At 52.1% G+C, this 23,126-nt stretch overlaps 1 protein-coding gene across 6 annotated transcripts in view; it reads right to left on the bottom strand.

Moving 5' to 3' along the window:
- Window positions 1–22,895, bottom strand: part of NRP2 (neuropilin 2) — a 78,359-nt gene extending 55,464 nt beyond the window's left edge. For 3 of the 6 annotated variants that reach the window (XM_048953013.1, XM_048953015.1, XM_048953016.1), the window contains exons 1-2: window positions 22,564–22,895; window positions 11,243–11,420 (exon numbers count right to left, since the gene is read on the bottom strand). In XM_048953013.1, coding sequence (XP_048808970.1) covers window positions 11,243–11,420; window positions 22,564–22,636 — 251 coding nt within the window. In that variant the 5' untranslated portion in view covers window positions 22,637–22,895. The remainder of the gene's footprint in view (window positions 1–11,242; window positions 11,421–22,563) is intronic. The other 3 variants (XM_048953011.1, XM_048953012.1, XM_048953014.1) reach the window with 1 other exon arrangement.
- Between the last annotated feature and the right edge of the window lie 231 nt (window positions 22,896–23,126).

Raw genomic sequence — 23,126 nt, 5'->3', positions numbered from 1 at the left:
GTCAGCCCTCACTAGTTCCGAGCCTCTTCTTTCTCTCTATTTTCAATAAGTCACTTTGCTGCTGGCTCCTGAAAAAGGCTGCCAGGCCCTATAAAGGCCAGCAACGAGCCCCAGTTGCAGTGGTGAGGAGACTCCACCTTTTCAGTCCCATTCTGCTCCAGAATGGCTCATGGGATCCTGGCCAGCCAGCTGTGCTCCCGTGCCTGAGGCCAGCCCAGACCTCCTGGGTGCCCACCCACATGCTGTGAGCTGCAGGCACTGTGCCCTGCCTGGGAGCAGCACCAGAGAGCTGTGTCGTGCCAATGGGCGCTCCTTCCCAAGACACATAGACAGCAAAAAGCTGTTCTGGGACTCACCGTTGCACACATAATCAACAAACCTACTGCCCCGGAATCACAGCTCCTTAGAAATGCCAGGTCCTTCCTCACTGAAACTCACTTCACGGACGTTAGTTAGCTTAGTGTGGAGAGAAACACAAATGATAAATCATTTATTTGCTCACAGCCATAGCACCTAACCACACACGAGCCCTGCTTCAGAGCCCACCCAGGAAAGCTTTGGCCTGGCAGTGTTCTCAGAGCTACCATTGGAGAAGGTGAGGCTTGTACACAGCTATGCCTGGGCTCCAGTGCTTGCCAAAGCCAGAGAGACACAAGGCTCCAACCTGAGCTTCCCCACCGTTTAATTTGGAGCTGTTATTTATAGTCACTTCCAAGGGGCCCGTGCCTGCACCTGGCAAACATTAGTGAAGGGATCCTCACGAGACCCTGAGAGGTGGGAAAGCAGACAAGAGCAGTGGTTGGCCCAAGGTCACACAGGAAGCTCGCAGCATGGCCAGGAATAGAAGCCAGCCTTGATTAGACAGATTAAATTATATTAGAAGAGTCTGGCCTAGATAGACAGAGAGACAAATAGGTACTGACTGCGTGCCAACAGCCCCAAATTTGGGAATGCCCAGTGTTGACTCAAGCCTTCGAGACTTCTGGTCTGCCTGAACCATATGTTGTGGTATCTTGTATACATCCACTAAGAATATGAAGGGTAACCACAATGCCAGTGGAGTTCAGCAGACATTAACGTTCTGCAGATATCTGGGGGGAGGTAGGGACCTGCTTAGCCACAATGTCAGCAGGCAAATGCAAGCACTTCCCTTGAAAGGGTATTTATTTTAATTATTATTAAAAGCACAATGTTTTTAAAAGATGCTCTAAGAAAACGCTGAATTAAGCTTAGGAATGAGATAGCAGCTGCAGCATAAAGATGGTTAAGAAATGGTCAGGGGCAGCTCAGCACGTGTTTCGTAATCAAAGGGCAGCTAGAATTAACGTCCATTACATGCTAGCTGGCTTCATCAATTCTTCTGTGTCACCACCCATCTTCACGCTCTTTCTTATGCCACCTTCCAACCAAATCCTCATTTCATGGGTGGTTACTTTGTGAAAGACAAGAAAACTTTTCCATGGTGTTTACACAATCTTGAGCTACTGAATGACATTCCCTTCAAAGCTGAAATGGCTGCAGAAACTACTGGGGACTTTTAAACAGAGTTTTTATAGCCGTGATACCAGAGGCAAACACCTCTGCAGTCTGATGAAACAAGAGCAACGAAGTTTGATCCTAGCTGCCAGCCCTTAATCAGAGTAATTAATTATAAATACAGCAGATGAATTGGATTCTCCTTTGATTTGAACTGGCTTTACACTTGTGTAACTCATCATTTTAAGGGTAATCACTCCTAATTTATCCTAGGGTGAGAAGAGAATCACTCCTCACAGGTCCCAAATGGATTTGTGTGCAGCCCTAAAAGTTCGCAGTGCAGCCAGCTAGTGTCTGCGGCTCTCGCAGACAGGCTCACTGCCCTGCCTCAGGATGGGGGTTAATCGCTCCCCTGCTCTGACTGCAGATCTGCTCTGCCCGGGACTGCCCTCTGGGAGACTGGAGGCAGAGTCTCAGCCTGCAGCTCATGGAGCCGTTCGTGCCACGCTAAGGCAAAGGATGCACCCAGAGCAGCAGAGCTTACCCTTCGTTTGCCCTGACATAACTGTGCCTGGGAGTAACCGAGACAAACAGGCCAGCATTGCTCTGCATCTGGAGAGATTTCACTGGATTTCAGCGACCGAAATTATCACAGTCTGGTGGCAGCCGAGGCTGGGCTGAGCCTGGGGGTACATAATTGCTTCAGATTTCTCGGAAGTTTGTTTTGAATTTGTTGCATCCAATTACGCCTTGTGCAACCACAGTGCTGTGGCGTTTTGTAATCATTCCACTGCGTGTTGGAGTATTTTATCTCTGCAGAAATCTGACCAGTTTCTGAGAAATGAGAAAAATCCAGTCACCCCGTCAAAAAAATAAGGAGGGAGTGAGGCAGACAGAGAAAATAACCCTAACAGATTGGAGAACTTCAAAAATGCCTTCAAGACAAAAAACGGAAACTACAAATAGCCTCTATTTATATTCCTTGGACTGTTTTCACCCCCAAACCAGCACTGCTGATACGAAGAGTCTCAGCAGCAACTGTTAAGTTATGCAGAAAAAAAAAAAAGAAAAAAAAAGAAGAGTTAGACAAGATGCATCTTGCGAAGGGAAGAATAAAACATATCTGTAAGCTGCTCCTGTGGTCCAGGAAGAGGCAGCTCTTAGCACACTGCCTGCTGCCCCACATGCCTCTCGTCCCAGATCACTGTGGTGCGATGGATGGAGGAGTGCTCTCAGCTGGGGCACGTCTGGAGAACTATTCATTATCTCAGAAAACAAGATGTGCACTTCAGGGGTTTTCTGCAGACTGTTGTTCAGGGGTTACGCATGGATGTTTAATTTTATTTCTGTCTCTATAAATTCCTCACCCTTCTATCTTTAGCTACAGAGGTCGGTTTTTGCAAGATGTTTTTGGAAGTGTTTGGGAGGGGAAAAATTCTGGTGAAACCAGAAATAAGATACACAGAGCGTGTTCAGCACAGCCCCCTCCCCAGGCACTCAGCCCTTCTATTGCTGCTGCAGGGGAGCCGAGGCAGCTCGCAGCTCTCCATAACCCCTGAATGCAGGACACTTGGAAAACTGCATTTGCGCTTTCCTCCTTCTGCTACAATCCATCTGTGGAAAAAAAAAATTGACTCTTCTTTCTGTGTCATTATACTGTCACCACTCACAGGCAACCCAATCGCTAACAAAGAGAAAAAAAAAAAAACAAAAAACCTATATAATAAAAGATAACAACCACAAGAGGGAAATTTACTGCTGAAGAGCAGCAGAGCAGGCGGAAGGCAGAGGGCAAATGTTCCCTTTGCTCTCTTTGCAGGAAGAGATGCAAGTGAGGAGCTCCTGATGCCAGCAGCCTGGACACCAGGTGGGCACTCGCAGTGCTCCTGCTGCCACGAGCCCCCAGGTCCCAACAGGCCCCACTGAGGGCCTTAGTTCCCCTGAGAAGTGGCCCCTCTGTGCCACCCGGCTCAGCCCGCACTGCCCTGCCAGCTCAGCCATGCAGTGTTTACAAGCCGCCCTCACCCTCCCAGGCTGTGGTTCAGCTCCATTGACACTAAAGGCAACAGACTCCTCTCCCGGCGTGTGATGAATCAATTACTTCCTCTGACACTCTATTACTACAGCCCTTACATCTCCAGATTGCAGATGAAAAGACAGGCTGAGAAGGGGGACAGGGAAGAGGAGAGGTCTCCTGAGGTCTCCATCAATTGAGTTGTTGGACATCTGAAGAAATCCCCATCTGCCATATTTAAAGACACAGAGAAATGTTTTGCTCCTGATCGGCAGAAAATCAGAGGATTTTCACAGAAGAAAACCTAAGAAATCAAACGGGTTAAAGAACTTCAACAAGGTACAGTCAGTAGAGATCAATGATAAATCAGTCCCCTCAGCTGATGGAGAGCTCAGGCCTTGGTCCTGCTCACCATTATCAGCCCAACATCAACGTTACCAAAGGCACAGCACGTGAGAGCCAGGCATTACACCTTCCCTTTCCACTGCAAAACAACAATGTAAATAAAATCTCACACTGACACTTGCAGAAGGGGAAGGAAGCTGAGCACATGCCTCACACTCGTGCCAGCAGCAGGGGATGGGAGGGGGGGCCCTGCTTGCAGGACATCCGTCAGCAACTCCTGCTCTGTGGGCCCCCAGGGGGTTCCTGACATGCTGACCGCCTGCGTGCAAGCACCGTGCATGCACACAGCCTTGGTACGGCCGTCTGTTCCTCTAAGGGAGTGATATTTGGGAAGCCACCAGGCACACGTGCAGGGCAGCCACCCACCACTTTCTGTGCTGCTTGTATCAGGGCTAAGGAAGTCTTTGGCAAAGGATTTTTGCTGCAAGACTCATCCCACTGCCTCAGCCTCTGCTTCTAGCAATTTATTAGACTGAGATATCTCTATGTCTGACCCGATGCTGCATTAAAACTACCATCCTACTGGACTGGGATTACTCAGCAATGCTGTACGTACGTCCAATGAATCCCTTAGGATTCAGGAAAAAAACCAACCCACGTTACTCACTCTTTCTGACGCTCTACCCATCTACTTGCTCAGTCAGCATAAGAAGAGCTTACAGTGGTGTGCATGAACTGATATATCAAAGACAGTTGCTTAAAACATCCTGGCTGTGATTAGTGGACCATGACTGCTATTAACTTATAAGGAATTCCAGGATCACCAGACTGTGGTTTGCAACATGTTATTACATTGCCATTCAACAGTGATGCGCGGCCGCTTGATTTAAAGAAAACGGAGAACTTGCCTCATGCTGAAAACTAACCTCTCCCTGTTCTTTCAAATAAGCTCTGTGCTGAGCTCTGGCCAAAAGCAACCAGAAATTTCTTCCGTTTTCAGTCTGTTCTTTGCAGTCTGTTCTTTTTATTTTGCATTCATATTTAATTGCGGAATTCACACTTGGCCAGAAAAGGCTGGGAAGGAACCAATCTTCATATGCAGCGCTCTGACCTGCTCTGTGCAATGCTGCAACAAAGCAGCCTTTGGTGGGGAACGTGCAATGCACTGTTACTAGCCAGACTGGTCAGTGAGCCTGCAGATGCCCAAGCGTTCATCACTTTTTTATAGGGTGAGGAATTTAAAGTGTGAAAGCAGGAGTGGTAAAACCAACAGCAGGGAAGGGAAAGTGCCCCAGTCTTACACCGCCCAGCCCTGGTACTGTTGGTGAGCCCAACACTTCTTCCATCACAGCCTGACAATAGGCATGGTACCCACTGGAGAGGCTCCGTGTAGCTAAAGAAAACAGTTGCTCATTAAAAGCCTAATTCAGCTCCTGTGGAAATCAAGGTAAAACCTCCTGCTGCCTTTACAGGCTTTGCACCTGCTCCTTAGCAAAAAAAGGATGCTTTCCAAAATATCATTCTGGCTGACCTCTCTTTTACATTCACTAAACCTTCTAATTCCTGCACCCAGATAGCAGACCTGTGATGCAGAAGAGCACTTTCTAACCCCACTGAGTGATGCCAAAAGAGTGACCGAAGCCCAGGCCCCACTCCCAAAGCCATCTGGGCACTTGAGGCCACATCTGCAAACACAGAGGATGACGCAAAGAAAGGCAGGGCACTGGGCACACTCCACACAGCCGGCAGCTGGATCCTGAGGCATCACCACAGCCAGCCCCACGCTCAACCCCTTCCTGGAGCCCCTGGGTCCTGCTCTCCCCTCATTCCCCAGACGCTGAGGAGAAGCGGGTGATCCGCAGGTTCTTCTGGAGCAGGAAGGAGGTGAGAGGTGTCTCATGCTATTGTTCCTGTGTCACAAGAACAGCCTTTGCTGTGTCATCATGCCAACAGGATACACGATGCAGGACAAAACCCAGCACTCCTAAGCGCCGGATGCTGGTGAGACGTTGGAGCCCTGCAGTGTGCCTGCAGCCCCCCACCCACCTGAGGGCCTGGGCCCCCTGAGGGGCTCAGTCAGGGATGGCCACAGAGCGAGCTGAGCCTTCCCAGCCCTGGAGATGGGCAGCAAAGAGATGAGTCACCTGGAGGTGGCCAAACAGCATCACTGCTAGCCCACTCACTGCTGGCCACGTGTGCAAAACGGCTGTGGCTGACAGGAATTATGAACCATACGGCGGATACCGGACAGAGCTAAAAAGCAGCAGAAGCTCATTTGAAGACAAACTGAGCCACAGGGCTGCGTTACCCAGACAGAATTATTTCCTGTACGTTAGAAATGTTGCTTCTGGCTACCCGTGCCACAAATGTATGAGCAAGCACATGCCTTCCTTAACATCTCATCGCTGACTTCCTCTCTGCAGAGCCTCGGCCTGCCTGCTTCAGCATTGCGGGAGAGGCACTCACTTCCCACTGCACCCCAGTGAAGACCCCCCTTCAAACAGGCGCAGTGTGCCAAATTTCTCTTTTCTAAGCATCCACCCAATCTGGAGATGAACTGCATTGTTTCTAAAGTGTTTACTAATGAGCTTATTATGCAAACTTTTCAAAAGCATTCCCTAATTAGCTGTCCATAATTGCTGCCTTGTCTGCTCTTAACCCTGGCTGATGGAAGAAGGGCATCTTGCAATATCATGCTCCTGTTTGAAGGAAATGATCAGGAGAGGCAGGCCAGCAGGGCAGGGCCTGGCAGCACTCCTGGGGTGCCAGGGGTTGGCTGCTGCTTCCCCACTGCGTGTGGGGCCGGGGCCAAGTGCCTGGCTGCTCTCTAAGAAGGACATGGAGCCATGCTGCATCCACGCATCCCATTCCTGGAAGCACAGGAGATGGCACGCTGCCACAGGGCCACTGCTGACTGGCTGTGCCCACCATGTCCCACTGCAACGTGCCTTGGGAGCATTGGGGCATTGCTGCCAGCTCCACGACATGGCCACTGGCATGTGACATCTTCCCATGCCAGCTCCAGCCCCTGTGCCCTGCCTCTCCAGCTGCATCTGCCTGGTCATGCTGAACATGGCCTTTTTCACTTGACATCACCATATCAGGCTGCAATGACAACTACACAGATTTCCTCCTTACTGTGGTCGCAGTTCCTTTTTCTGGAAACCCTCAAGGCCTGACATGGTGAGCCAGCACAAAGAAGAAGAGCTTGACTCTACAGCTCTGGGCTGCCTGCCATTTGCCACCTCTTGCTTGTTTTTGGAGCCCATCTCCAGAGCCCTCTGCCAGCATTTGGTGAGCGCCACCAGAGGGGGCTGCGAGCTGCACCAGCAGCCCCAAAACCTGCCCAGGCAGAGAACCACAGCCCCAGCAGCATCCTTCCACCCTTCCCTTGGGTGCCTGGCAGAAGGGTTCCAAAATCCCACCGATGTGGCTTGCCTGTGGCTCGGGCTTTTCAATACAAAGCGCTCCTCTGGTGCAGATGCTATGACTCAGCCCAAAGGTCTTCTGCTAGCATCTGGAGCCCATGCCTGCCTGCTGTGATGCACAGCATGTGTCTGTGCCACGTGCACACAGCCATGTCCCAGTACCCAGTGTGTCACTGCCCAACCTGCCTTGTGGTCGGGATGGCAGAACCCATAGCCAGACTTGGGAGCTATCAGAGGCCAAGAGACATCTCTAGCAATGGGAGGGACACAGATGGAAAAGGTAGTTATAGAGGCGATGATTCATTCAGAGCTGAGTTTCTGACTTGGATTTTCCAAGTAAGCAGCACAGACAGAGAAATGGCAACTGGGCAGGAGGGTTGCATGTCTGGGCAAGCTGGGGTGGTTTCTACTGCACACTGGGAAACTCTGTTTGGGTCAATCCCGGGATTAAAAATAAACCACAGAATCACAGAATGGAAGGGACCTCAAGGATCAAGAATCTCCAACCCCCCTGCCACATGCAGGGCTATGGTAGACACAAGGCTGCCCAGGTATTACCATGCCATGTGGCAGAGCTGAACCCCCTTTGCAGAAGCAGCACACTTTTCCCCTGGCTGCCACCTCCCCATTTAGGGAGCACACACCCACTGCCCCACCTGAGCTGTGCTCACAGTGCACAGGAAGAAACGGCAAGGGGATAGGGCTGTTACTATTTCTGGATGCTAGGCAGTCCTCTCACCACAGTGCTCAGCTTCCTTTTTGCCCCTGCTGTCACACTGTGTCCCCATGGATGCAGGACAGGGGGAGCATGGCCCAGGGCCTGCCCCCCCAGCACATCCACCCTCCTGCAACAGGAGCCCTACTGTGACTGATACCAGGAGCTGCAAGTGCAGGAGGCGGCCAGTCTTCTTTATCTAAAGCGTTTCCCAAAGTAAGGCACTTCCTCAGAGCACAGATGAAACACAGAGATAGAGAGTATCTTCTGGGCCTTCAATTATATCAATTACTCCTTTGATGACAGCTGGGGGATGCAGTTACTTCTTAATGCAGCTGGACACAGCCAAAAAATAAAAGCCCAGATGTGTTTCTGGAGAAACAATAGCAATGTAATGAGCGCCAACCGAGCTGCCTGTCACTGCCACCTCCGGGCACCCAGCCCTAGCCTGGGCTCCTTCTCTCTGAGCAGTACCAGCCACCAGACCCTGCTGCACACAGGCCGCTCTCACTCCGATGTCCAGCAGCCACAGGTCCACAACCCCTTCCGGCCAGCTGCCCGGCCAGAGGAAGTCACTGACCTTGCCGTGTAGGTCCCAAGGGTGCAGAGCATGGCAGGAAGCGCCTCCTGCCCCAAAGGGAAGCCTACATCTGATTCAAGGATGAAGATTTTTGCAGATAGTTTCATACGCCTTAAAACAGGCTTTTGGAATGTAAATGTTATGCTTCACAAGGAAGAAACTTTAGCCTAATAAGGTAAAAGAAATGTCGAAGGATGAAGCAACAAAGGAAGCGCTTGTGGTGTTTTGTTTACTCCTGGCAGCTGGAGCACGAAGCACAGCCTGGCCCTGCTCCCGCTCCATGAGCTGCCAGGTAGCAACACCAGGCCAGGGGGACTGTGTCTGCTGAGAGACTGAGTGCCAGTCAGTCCATCGGCTGCCATCCTTCAGAGAAAGTGCTTTTATTAAATGACCAGATGTCAGAAGAAAGGCCCTGAGATGCTGTTTCTTTGATGCTGAACTCCTGGTCCCATTAAGATTCCCACCTGCAGCTGCAATGAGACCTTTGCGTCCTTGTAACACACCCTCTGACACTCAGATGAGATTTATTATGAGATGGTCATCTGCTAATGCTACTTAATGTCCAGGCAATTACACAGTGTTAAGATTTCTCTCTTTCTGATAGGACACTTAAAAACAAAAGGTCCCCCTCCTACCTGTTCTTTTTAGCTAGTGTTTTTCTTGCATTATTTTCACAGATTTAGTCACGGTCCCTACCAGGCACTGTCCATCCTTTGCAATGCCTGCTGTGGGGGACAGGCAACTGAACTGCTGGCTTCTGGCTTACACCTGGGGGTCAGCAAAGGCCCAGGTGCACTGTGGATGAACCTTGTCTCACACTTGTACACACGTGGCAGCTGAGGGAACAGAGGTGCAAGCAAACCACACTTCCAACAGAGATTTGATATGAATTCCTGGTTCCTAGAGAGCAATACTGTTGCAGGAGCAAAATTGAATCAAAGACCTTGAGAAAACTTCCACCATTCATGTCCTATGGAGAGTGCTGGAAACAAAAACCCTCCAACACGAACCTTCCTGCAAAGCTCCTCCATGTACACACGGCAAAGGGAAAGCATAGTACCACAGCACTCACTCAGACATTTACTACAACAAAGCAGAAAGCTGCAGTGGAGCAATGACTTCAGTGGTTGGGGTCGCCCTTCCAGCACACAGCACCTGAGCTCAGGACCAGACCCTGCTCTCACAGGCACCAAAATGTAGCAGAAGTTGTCCAAAGTACTCAGAGCTGTAAGCAACAACTGCACAATTGCAGAGGAAAACCAGGTGCCCTTGAAGATTTCTGGCACTCTGACTGACCCAGATTTGCTAGCCTGAGACCTTGGAGAGACACAGTCACTCCTGCCCAGCTCAGCCCCTGCCCCGTGCACATTGCCCTGCCAATACATATTGCATGCTCTGCAGTCTGAGAACATAGGCCTATGAAGCTTTTATTACTCTGAATTTGGGGCAACTGCATGAGCTGTGAGAAGGCTATACAGTTAAGCCTGTCCAAGCAATAGTAAAACCTGATAGCAACCATCATTCTCACGAGCACTGCCAAGGCCTTGCTGTATTCATTTATGCCCATGTTAAGCCTTTCTCCACTGTCTCCCTTCTCTAAATGCAGGCCTGATCCTGCAAAGTGCTAAACTCCTTGCACACAGAGTGACTTCACGGAGAGTTGATGGTGCTCAGAATCTTATTAGCCTAGGCTTTATCTTTAGGGAGTGATGAGATCCCCAGTGACATCAATCAGCACACCTTGGTTACAGTTAGAGGTCCTATGCTGATTTACAGTAGCTGAGGATCCAGATCTGTGCATTATATCTTTCAGTACATCATGAAACCCATGCTGAATTCTTTATTCTCCACAGGACCAATCCTACAGCCCCATAAATGCTTCCCCAGACCCTTTTTGCAACCAGAGTCCTGCTCTCCATATATAACTTCCTTTTAATCAACAGGAGCAGCATGCCTAGCAAAACTGCTGCATCAGTTTTGCCTGCTTTAGGAGACTGAGCTCCTTCACAGCTCAGACATCCCTGCAGCTGGCCACAGATTCCAGATGAAATGCACAGGTTTATAAGTCTGCCGAGACCATGTTATTAACTCAGCCTTTTATGGTGCCCTTTGATGCTGTTAATTATTCTTTACTAGCTGCTAATTGTTTTTCCTGGACGTGTAGTTTCTGAGCCCCCTCTTAGGGGAAAAAGAAAAGCAAACAAAACCAATATCCCTGATTACTAAACCCAGTAGAACAAACACTGTGGAGAATCAGATTCAGCTAAGCCCAAGCCCAGGTCACCAGCCCTTGGGTTCTCCTTGCCATGCCTCTGTCTAGTTACCCAACAGGAAATTGCACTGTTCCCTCAGCATGGCTTAAAGGTGAAGCCACTGCAACACAGAAAAAAAACCCAGGCTGCCTTCTAACTGAAGTCAGACTCAGGCTGAAAGCTCTTGCTTTCAGATGATTTCAGCCTAGAATATTTCAGCCTAGAACAGTGTATGCTCATCCTCTGAGTCTAAAGAAGCATCTTAAACCCACCCATCGACAGAGGCACACCTGCCCTGAAAGGCCATGACACAGTACAGCACCATGGAGGCTCAGGCTGATGCTTGCTTTCATGCACAAAGGAGCACCATGTCCATACCGCTACATGAAAGCAAGATAACAGTGTACTAGTGAAGAAGAGGAAGGTTCTTACTTGCAATCATGCTTCTCGATTTCAAAGTGAGGGTTGAAGTTGAGGATAATCTTCTGGTTGGGCTCAGGAGCATAGATGACCCACTCGCAGTTCTGGTGGGAGGGGTAGTCATTGGGGTAGCCTGGGGAGGTGATGTACCCGGCGTCCTTGGAGTTGAGGCGGCCCCCACACAGCTGAGCTGCAGAGACAAGGAAGGGAATGAGGCATTAAAAACAGGTTTGGGACACTGGCTACAGACAGCAGGTCCCTGTGGGCCATGGGTGGTGGTGGTCTGATAAAGGCCACTCTCCAGCCTTCTGATGCCAGGTTGGCGCCTTACTATTTCAGTATCAACCTCTGGGCTTGAAGACATTATTCTACACAAGAAACCTACTCCCTTCTCCTTCCACTTCCTGCCACACTTACATGCCACATTTCACACAGACCAGAAAACAGAAACAAATGCCCTTGCCTAGGCAATTACAGAACTATAAAGTAAGAGACAGATTGGTATCACATTATCTGGAGCTGCCTCACTTCATATCTTCCTTCGTAAGCTGCTCCATGGCAGCCTCCCACAGGCATCTCGAGAGGCACCAAAGTTTGGACACAGTTGACCCTCAGTGCAGCTGCAGAGTTCTTTGCTGCTTCCAGGAAAGGGCACTGAGGCAAAGCAGAGCTGAGCAGCAGGTCCATGGCTGGCAGCAGAGGTGAGGACGGTGTCCTGCCCTCCTGGCTCCAGCAAGGAACTGTGTGACAGCCCTTCCCCACTTGCCTCCCTCTCGCCCACAGCAGCCATGACCCCATCTCAGCAGACAGGCCACCTCTTCCTTCCCAAATCTTTTGGTCAACCCAAGCTGTTGGAACTGCAGACTGATAATCAGCAGTGGTTTTGTGGGGCTAGCCCACAAATAGCTGGCAACAATTACATGGCAAGCAGAGGGAGAATTCCCAGCTTTGGGTTAGAACAGGCCCTGGAGGGTGATTTCATCTTCAAAAAAACATTTAATCTCATGAACGCTGCAAATCAAATTTATTATTGCATTACTTGCTGGGAGGAAAATCTGCATCACAGGGTCAATTGATAACACACTACAAATCTCAACAAAGTCCCTTTCTCCGTGGGGCCCCATTGCGTGCCTCCCCACTGCCACCCCCCTGTCCAAGCATCATGGCCCCACAGATGTCTCCAGATGATGGCAATGCCTGCTCCTGCTCAGCAAAATGGGTGAAATCCAGCCAAACCCTGCGGCCCCTCCACAGAGCAGCCAGCCAGGGAAGCAGCGGGGCCGGCACTGCCCTGCTGACCCCAGTCTTGTGCTGACAGGCTCTACCCTCCCATCCCATGAGCAATGGGGTGAAACATGGGACACAAACCTTCACGTACACCCATCCACACTGGGGCCTCTGCAGTGGAGGGAAAGCCAGACACAGGGACCATAAAGGAAGGGGTGAAGGGGAAGGGCTGTCCTCCTTCCAACGGGCTGTCCCATAGTCTTTCCATCCCAGCAGGGTGTGGGTGGGCTTTCCTGCAGCCCGGGCAAGGACATCTGGCAACATAAGGAGAAAAAGCAAGGCAATGCCTCCTGGAGAAATAGCCCTGCTGCCTACATGCACCCTGCAGAAGGGGCGAATGCTGTGCAGAAGCAGCAGGAAGGTCCTCCTGGGCTCTGACTGCCCCACAGGAACCAGGCTTCCTTCACTATGAGAAAGCTCTGCCTCCATTTCCTCTATGTTTTTTGTGCCCTCTAACACATTCATTCTTTAAAATAACTTTCTTCTCACACACCCAGAGGCATCTCTGCAGCCCTGTCGTTTTCTTAAAATAATCCTGTAAGAATCCTGAAAAATATGAGGGGAAAAAATTGCAAAGCTGCCACGGAGGAGCTGAGAATACCAAAAAACATCTGGTTTTGTTCCACAGGAGCGCCTGCTCAACACACAAACATTTACAAACCAACGGTTTTGCACAAACCCCTTCTCTTAGCAAAGCATATTTGCCCACACACGTGTCTGTGTGGGTTTGGGGGGAGGGGGGATTGGAGAGAGACTCACGTGGAAGGAAGAAAATCAAGGACTTGTTGACATCAACGTACAAATAGACGTGTAATTCACACTTCACTCATGTACGCACTTTCACACCTTTTCCTAAAAATTCACACCTCGTTTGCACACATGTCCACCCCCTCCAGCAAAGAGAAATATTCAAGCTGCAGATTATTTTTCTTGGAAAGGGCAAAGTCTCGAAGCCATGAAAATACAGTCAATCCTTCCACACCTCGTCATCCCCTCCCTGTCTCCCCTGCTTTCACACACATGCTACCCGCTAGGCTGATACCACCAACATCACCCACCGCTCTGAAGCTGTGAGCCCCTTCCTTGTGCAGGGTACTACAAGCACACATCGCGATCCAGCCAGTCGGGGGGAACTGCAATGTGAACAAGGGACCAGGCGCTGGCTCTTTCCTGACAGATACACTCAGTAGCAGACACCCTGATGCTAAAATCTCTCTCCTTGCCCTGTGAGGCCACCACAGCTCAGCAGGATCACGCTAAGGAAGTCCTCAGGCTTGATCCTGATTTCAGGTCAGTTCATTGCTCAGGTGCCAAGGTGAGAGGGAGCAGAGCCAGAACCCTCCTTCTGTGGCCCCAAGAGCAAAATGGGATGAGTAGGTGAGATAACTGAGCAGATAGGAAGACCTATCTTGTCTAACACACATTTAGATACTACCAGGAAAACATCACCATCTTTCTGCAGCCTTCCACCCGCAGGAAAGCTTCTCAGCCTTTTAGAGGAGCAGATTTCACCCCGCATTCACCCCCCTAGAGAAGCTCCCTGTTAACAAGGAGAGCTACATCTCACCCACATGCAGCACTGCCTAGGAGGTGGGCAATTGCATAGCAGGGAAACAGGCTTCTTAGAGTCACCTGAAGAGGTAAAATGACTAATATCTCTGTAATTGTTCTGTTGGGCTTTTCTTTCTATTGATTCACTGGTATCTAGCAGACAAACACCTGCAACAAAAAAATCCATCACTGCGCCCACTGATAGACAAAGGGTTTGTCTCAGCAGACGTGCCAAGCACCGACTTCCTATATAAAACCAGGTCTGTTGTGCACTCAGCAGAGGTCCAAGTTTCTGCATAAATCTGTCCTTTAAAACTGATGCATCAAGTCAGTGCAAAAATAAAAAAAAAAAAAAAAAAGAAAAAAAGTGAGTAGCATGGCTACTGCCCAGGCTGTATGCTCTGGAAGCAAGACGTGCTCCAACACTAATGGGCTCTGGCAGCTTTCACCAGCCCTAAATTCACTTAATAAAATTAAAATTGAATTCTGAAGCATCAGCTGAGGCTGCCAGGTGCGTGGGACATCCCGCTGCTCAGTAAGCAGAATGTGGGCCCTGAAAGCCAACTGCTGGGGCCATGCCAAGCCGCGTGGCAGAGGGCTGAGAGGCTGTGCCCATGGCCGGGCTGCAGGCTCCACAGCAGATGCCGCAGGGTTCAGCGCTTCCTGGTTGTGTGAGAGTGGGCTGGGGTTGGGATGGGAAACCCCCAAAGGCTTCCTTCCTTGCAGCCCACCAGGTACCTTGGGCTACCCCTGCAACTAGGGGCTAACCCAACAAGAACAGCACAGCTCCAACAGGGGACTTACACCAGAGGACAATGAGCAAGCCAAAAGGGTGGAAAGGGAACATCAGGGATGCTCACAGGGAAGACTCCCACAGAGGTTGCAGTCGGCACTCAGGGGACCCATAGATAGCAGCAAGGCCCCTGGAGCTTCCACCCACATGTGGGGCTTCCCAGCTCCGCAGCTCATCAGCATGCTCTGAAACTTTTGGACAGGAGCACAGTGTTCTCCTACTTGAATTTCCTGCCGACTAAACCCCTCTGGATTTTCCTCACCCCAGGAGAGCTGGGCTCACTGTTATTGTTGGACCTGCAACACAGAAACTGAAGCCAATTCTGCCTGTAACAAAAATAATCATCACCACAGAGGCCCATTTCACAACAAACACATACTACAGCCTCTCAGAGCTCACAGCGTCCAGCAGGGAACCATCGCACATTTTGATCCGCTGGGTTCAGTTTACTTTGGGGATATAATTCAAGGCTGTGTGCACCATGCAAGGCGTTCCTGCTGCCTCAGAAGCAGGCAGCAGCACTGATGCCTGCTGCTGGATGAAGGCAGCAAGGGGGGAGATCCCAGCAGCCCCATGTCGCCACGGCTTGCTGTCTGCTGCCTCCTGACTGCTTCCCCTGCCTTGCACAAGGCCCTGCACCTCAACTCCACGCTTTCATCCCACCACCAGAAGATTTCTACATCATGGGACATGGCACTTGGGCAGGGCAGGTTTGCCCAGCAACACCACAGCAAAATGTGGGTCCTGGCATGGAGGATCTGAGTGCTCTCAAAGCTGGAGTTGGCACAAGCTACAGCAAAACCTGCTGGAGTCAAACAGCTCTTTAGGAAGCTAAGCTTTCTAAGGTCCACATGCATCCAAGTGCTTTGCCAAACCTCAGCATGGATGGGAGAAACAGATCCCATCTGGTGGGATTCATTACTTCTCACGTCCATCCTGCCTCATTTACCAGTGCTTCAGCCCTAGGAGATGCTGCAGGCTGGTGTGGGCCCTACCCTAAACCCTCAGGCATAGCTTTTGAAGGGTGGGAGCACAAATCGAGCTTTGGATTTAAATGTACAGCTTAGCCATTGGCCAGGGAGAGACACGCAGAACAGAGGAAGCTAATAAGATTAGATTTTTTATCCCCAGTAGCATAGATCATATTAGCAAGAGCATGTTTGCTTTGGATTGTGAGATAAAGCTTCAAAGGCTTCCTGAACGAGTTAATGGACAAACACACCCAGACAACACAAAGCTCTGACACGCACAGCTCATCCCAGCGTGACACCCACATCCACCTCTGGGGATTCCACACAGACAGGGAAAGTTCCCCCAGCACCTCAGCCAGGCCTTCACCACTCAGACTAAATTTCCCTTAGAAGCACGTTCACAGCAAAGCAGAACGTAAAGACTGCTTTTGAGATGTGAACTCGGGTTTTGTTTGATTCAAAGCGTCTCAAGCTTGTCATGAGACAGGCCCATAAAAACACTGTCTGGGCTCAGGCAAGAAAGGAGCGCGCCAATCCATCAGCTCAGGAATGTGGCCGTTTGACCACTTCCTAAGGCAACTGGGGAAGGATGCAATATATTCACTTTATAGTGCTGGACAGCAATGAGAGGAGAACTCCGGAAAGCTCAGCAAATGGAACATTTTAGCTGTGAGCCTTCACAGAAAGAAATAATTTAAAATTATTTTTAAATAAGATAGGAGCGTTGGAGGGAGGAAGAGAACAAGACATACCTGCACTTCCTGTCCATGGTAATCCACTGAGGAACTGACTGCAAACAGAGAACTACTCGAGCTTCATTGTGGAAAACTAGAGGGCCAAATCCTGAATGCAAGTCCAGTAATGTGCTTTAAAATCACTGGAATTCTGGTGATTTCCACCCCTGAGGCTCTGGGTAGCTGCTTTCCAGCAGTGGGCACTGGTTGCACAACCTGAGTCTGTGGAATCTCGACCTTCAAATGTTGTAGTTGGGAGGTCTGTTTGTTTGTTTTCTTTGCCCACACATTTGTACCTTGGATGAGGTTTCATATCCTGTTTTTACAAGGTGCCACCTCCGTTAACTTTGTTATTTGTCATCTTATATCACAAGCTAATGCAATTCCAATAGGGCAACCGGCTTAATAGCGTTAGTCTTTATATAGATGTGTGCACACAATTCTCCTGGCTCGCCTGTGAATGTAATTGGTGGGTCTGAAATTACAACTTCTGGCTACTGCAGCAATCATTCCAGAGGTGCGTGAGTGTGTGCATGCACACAGAAGGGGATAATTGCAGATTGAACTTTCAGGAGCCATGCCTATCTCTCTTGTCTCCGTGTCAGGCTCCCAAGGGTTTGAAAACACATGGAAGCACACTGCCACCTCCCAGGAGCAGGTGGCAGCTTCAGGAGAGCTTCCTGCTGCAGCTCGGGCAGGTGCTGGGGAAGCTTCACTGGTATGCAGGGAGAGAAATGGAGCTCAGGGAGGTGTGGGGCAGAGGCAGAAATAGGGCAGAGCACTCCTGTGCTGCAGCCTGCCACCTCCCCTGTAGGCTGCACCAGGAAAAAACAGGAGGAGGAAACAACCTGCTGAGCCAACCCTGTGAATCAAAAACAGGCTGCTTTGAGGGCCACAGAAGAAAAGTGAGAGACATTTCTAACTCCACGCATTAAAGAAATTCACCTAGGATTCCTCTCTAAAGAGCTTCAAGCTTGATGAGAGGTGTTCAATGCCACTGAAATACTAATTAGTATTGTTATTATGACAATTCCAAGAAGAAACCAAAAGCACATCTCATCTCGCACAGCCCCCTGTGATCTTCCAGATCCCTCACACCTTCCGAGCCCATCTGTCAGGATCTGCTCTTTATAAAACCTCAAATCCCAACTTCCCCCACCAGCTTACTTCTGCCTCTCCCTAAGGCAGCTGGCAGAGCCTCTCTGAATCCTCCATACCCCTAAGCCCAAACACCCCACCTCACAGTGCACAGCAAAACCCAGCGTGTCAGCAGCGGGCGCACAGCCCTAGGCCTGGGATGGGATGTGACAGGGAGGGAAACAGCTCCCTCAGAGCCAGCTGGGAGAGGCCCTGCTGCAGCTCCCCCCATGCACGTGCTGCTGAGCAGCAGCTTCAGCCTTTATGACAACTTGCTCAAATCCAGCCACTGCTGAGCCTTGCTGCTAGCACCAACATTATTACACATTCTGGCGAGCATCTTAAGCACATTGTTTCCTGCTGAGCACATATTCAGTGGACAGGCAGAGAGGAAAGTGAAGCGAGTCTAGGGTGTGTATGAGGGAAAAAGTTGCGGAGAGAGCCTGAGCATGCAAGGGAGAGCACGAGGGAAGGATGGGATGCAGGAGTGTGTGGGGCAGGCAGTAAGGCTTTGGAAACTGAAGAGAAAAGGATCAGACCTGGGTGCTAGCAAAGAGAGGAGAAGCCAGGGAGATGGTACGGGCGGGCATTTGCATCTATATGTACAAGTCAGCAGCTTTCTTCCTCCTTCCCCAACCCGAAAGGCATCCCCTAAGAACTGCATCTTTCAGAAAACATGCGGCAGGAAAAGACAGTGTCCCTTTGGCTTCACCATCTTTCAGGGTGGCAGATGCAGAAGGGCAGGCATTTGAGCCCCACGCTGGGGTGACTCACGAGGACAGCTGGGAGAGATGTTTTGCCCTTGTTTCACATACATGGTGAGGAATCGGGGAAAGTTTCAAAGACCCAGAGCTCAGCACTCCACCTCTGGGGCCCAATTTTCTTCATGTATGAAGGCAGGGTGAGAAGCATTCAGACAAAGTCTCTGCAGCCATCCATTGCTGTTAGCAATACCTCTGGCTAATCTACTTGCCAACTCCTGCTTTCCTGCTCAGCTTGTAGCCCTATTCCCAGCTGTACGGGAAGAAGCAGTGCTGTGGATGGGGCTCTTGCTACTGTGCTACCCTAGCTTCCCTGCCATGCCATCTAAGGGCACGGCTGGCACATGGAAAGCCTTGCAGATCCAAGCTGTGATTTTGAGTGCTTGGCACTGTGCCTGCCGACATTGTCCCGACAAACCTCCCCTCTCTGTGCTCGCGCCTCCTCGCTGTGCAGGCATGGGGCCTGGCTTTGGATCCAGCCTTCCGAGACTGCAATTTGGCTCAGGCAGAGAGAAGCTGACCCTTTGATTCCAAGTATGATTAAAACCATGCTACTGTAGCGCGACGCCGTGTGCAACACTGCTAGCAACAGCCCTGATTTATGTTGTTGCTAGTATTGCGGTTTCCACCAGGGTGTAGACAGGGATTTCGAAAATAGCCCAGCTACCTCTTTGTCTGTGTGTGCATTATAATTAGAGACAAGCCAAAAGGCTGTTCCAGAGCTAGGGTAGAGCCAGAGACGTTCACGCCTGCTCCTGCCCCCACCTCCGCGCCGACGTGGTCAGCCCAGCAGCTTCCCGTGCTTCCCGGATCAGACAACTGTATTCCTGAGCCCCCGTGGGGACAGTGCTGGTGACTTCACCGCACAATGGAAAGCAACTTTAGCAGCTTCCAGCTTGCTGTAAGGCTGCTGCAGTCTGCCCCGCTGCCATGGCTAACTGCCGACTTCTTCAATTTCGATTTCAGATAGGACCACGGGTCTCAAATACAGACAATTTATTTTCCTAGCGCAGCTGGTCTGTCAGAGGTCATATAATTTGGCAGCAATCCCAGTGCTTAAAAATTAATTTTTCCCTATTAATACAAGCAGGGGTCCCACAGGATAGGCTCCCAGCCTTATCTGAACCTGACAGCATCCTAAACCCATGAAGGATGCTCTCTCCTCTCAGGCTATCTGTGCCACAAGGCCACCACATCCCAGAGCCCAGTGATACTGGCACTTTCTGTTGGACACCAACTGCTCACAGCAGCATTCCGCTGGGATGGACAGTGCTGCCTAGCACCCAGCACAGCCTGACGTGCTTTAATTGGGGCCACGGAGGTACCAAGTGCAGGATAAGTGTTGGGGGGTGAGAGCAGGGAGATGGGGAGCGTTCCCACAGAGCACTGGGACCCACATGCCCATCTGCAGCTCCAGGCACCGTGCACGGAGATGTGCAGAGACAGGGAAGTTAGGGAGACAAAACCCAGTATCCTCACCCAGGGCAGAGCCCCCACCAAGCTCCTATCAGTCGCTCACCGTGAAGCTCCGGACAACTGTCTGCCTCCTGGGCTAAAAAAGCTTTTGTTCCCCGTAAGAGCCGAGCAAACGGCACAGTGGGCACACGGCGTTACACCAAGCACCGCGTGGGTGTGTGTGCTGCTCGTACGTGCGCGGCACTGCGCCTGCCTGGCAGCTATTTGTTGTGCTCCCCTCCCTACCTCACCGCATCTCTCAAGTCATTATGAAAAATACTGGCTTTTAAGCAAACTATTTGGAAGGCTTCGAGAGCGAGATTTGCTCAGAGCAGCATAAACATTGTCTGAACGGCTCAGCACTTGGGTCACTCAAACCTGTTACTTTCCTACTTGATTGCATTTTACGGGAAGATGAAAAACACAGCATCCAGCGTTCTGATTTATCTGCAGGGTCTCCCACCCGCTCCCCTCCACGGTTATCTCCGGGTTTGCTTGGCTACATACAAATTGGCAGCTGCACTGTTTATCTCTTACTGTAGAAATATTGCACCAGGGTTTTTGCCATGTGGATTATCATATTATTGTCTATTAAAATCATCTCCCCCCTCTATTAACCTCCCTTAGGGAACCTTAAGAGGGACTTTTGTAATGGAGACAGGCTTTCAGATACACCAGGCTGAAACATAAATCCATCTGTCTCAGGCACGCGTTCTTACCAGGCTGCTCACTGACCGGGGCTGTGCTCTGATGGAGTGAGGACCTCAAATACCGCAAGCATCAGTATCTGGAGGAACCATATGTACTACCTTAAAGATAAGGATGGGAAATGAAATCAAACTGAAGATGGATGGGCCCTATCAGACATACCAGAGAAACCACACTTAGGGAGGAGGCAAACACCTAGCTGAGCACACTCTTGAAGACAGGGGTCAAAGGTTTAGGAGCAATGGAGACTATCAGCCTTCCCCTCTCAACCCCCGGACGACCATGGAAAAGACCCCCAAGGGTGACTGCGCATGCTCTAAGGGGAGGGCCTTATGTTCATCAGTTCTAAGAAAACGTTCATGTGTTTGAGAAAATATTTAATACATGCATGAAATTCCAGGGAAAAATATGAGTCTAGGTGAATATAACCAATAAATGTAACCTGCACATGAGCCAAGGTGCACATATTGGGTGGAGCTATTCCCTACGTGCGCAGCACTGCAATACACCTGTGTGACACGACTCATTGGCGTGGCAGCTTCATCTGCCGACGTGCCCGTCTCACTCAACCCGACGGGGGCTCGCACCTCTCTACCCCATACCTTTGCTCACCGGGCTCGCGACTGAGCCATCTGAGCAGCTGAGGCACCGCGACAGCGTCTCGGCACAGCCGCCGGCGTCAGCCGCAGGGAGACAACTTCCTCGCCGCCTCCAGCACCATGTGATGCTCCACTTAGCCGGGAAAACCCCGCGTTCAAATAAACATTCCTTTCGGCAGCCGAGCAACCTCAGCCCCACGGCCAGCTCGTCAATCCCTTCCCGAAAAGCAGTGCTGATCCCGAGCCCACTGGAGGGCGGGAAGAGGCGGCCGGGCTCCGAGGGGCCGCAAGGAGCTGCCCGGAGCTGGCAGCGCGTGCCCAGGCACGAGCCTCAGGTTGCAGCCCGGCACAGCGGCGCTACGGGAGGGAGGGCAGCGGCTCCGACACAGGGACCGCAGGAAGGGCCGCTCCACCCACGGTGGTCCCACGACTCTGTCCTCTCTTTACCCCGTCAAGCGCTTATTCGTTTATTTTCCTATCTGAACAAAAGATGAAATTTTTGTCTCATTCCTTTATAACCGTAAGAAAAGAGGCGATGCCAGTGAGCAACTAAACGTACGCCGTGTGCGCGCCGGGAACATCCGCGCCTCGCAGCTGCTGCAAAATAGGGACTTTATCAGCCCGCAGCGCCTCTCCCACTTCCCCTTCCACGCAGATCGGGGCAGGGGGCACGCAGGGAACTACCCGTGACGGTCGCCCCTCGCTACCCAGCGCTGTCCGAGTCGCGCCGTGGGCAGGGACCGCTCGCCCCGGGGGCTGCCTGGGCACGTCCCGCGGTCCGGCCGGCGATGGGACATCCGCAGCTCGGCTCGGCATTCCGTCCTGCCGGGCAGCGACTGCAACGCTAAACGCAGCCCAAGCCCCGAGAGGGGCCGGGAGGGGCGCGTCCCTCCCCCGCGGCGCCCGCACCAGCGGAGATCCCGCGGCCCTCAGCGGCCGGACCGAACCGAGCGAGAGGGGAGCACGGGGCCCAGCAGAACACTCAGAGAGGCTCCGAGCGCAGCCCCGGACTCGCCCGGCCCTACGGGCAGCCCGCGGCCACGCGTCCCTAAGCCTCTCTCGCTGCCAGCTCTGTGCCCGTGCCCCGCCTGCAGCTCCCATTGCGCACCCAAAGTTTCCCGAGGCTGCAGCCGGTTGCGGTGCCCGCGCTGCGGATCTCCCTGCTGCCCGTTCTCCCCTCACAGAAAGCAACGCTCAACTTTCCAGCCCGGCTCCATCCCCTCGCAGGGCGAAGGCAGCCGAGCGGCCGCAGGCGGTGCGCACCGGGCTCGCCCCGCACGCTACACGCCCGAACCCCGCGAGTCGCACCGCGCCGCCCACGCCCGGGGGCCGCTTACCTGTCTCCGCCGCGCCTCCGGAGCCGGGCAAGCTCAGCCCTAGAAATCCCCACACCAGAAGAAACGTATCCATCCTTCGCGAGGAGCCAATAACCGCAAAACCCCACCGAGAGGCCGCGCGCCGGACTGCTCTCCCTGCCCCGGAGCCCCGCGTGGGCGGACGACGGGCGAGCGGCTCCCGGAGCGGCTCAGCGGGGGTCGGGCTCCCCCGGGCCGGGGCCACGGGGCGGGCGGCGCGGACGGAGCGCTCGTCCCCTAGGGCGACCCGCGGGGTCGGCGCCTCGGCATCCCCCGGGGCGCAGCGACGGCGGTGCGGGCTGGGGCGCCGTCTGCGCCTCCTCTCGCTCCACGCCGGCGCCTCGCAGCCTTTTCAGGCAGGGCGGCATGTGGCTGTCAGCGCCGTGCGCCAGCACCGCCCTCCGCGGCCCCCCGCCCGCCCGCGCCCCGCCCCTCGGGTGCCGGCGCCCCGCCCGCCCGCGCCCCAAGCCGTAGCGCGGCGCCCCGCGCCGTCCGCCCGCGCCGAGCGTGGAGGATCCCGCGCGGCTCCGCGCTCCGCGCCGCCG

This window comes from Lagopus muta, chromosome 8 (genome assembly GCF_023343835.1).
Source record: "Lagopus muta isolate bLagMut1 chromosome 8, bLagMut1 primary, whole genome shotgun sequence".
NCBI lineage: Eukaryota > Metazoa > Chordata > Aves > Galliformes > Phasianidae > Lagopus > Lagopus muta.
Note: the sequence above shows the minus strand (reverse complement) of the source record. Positions and strands in the feature narration are given on the sequence as shown.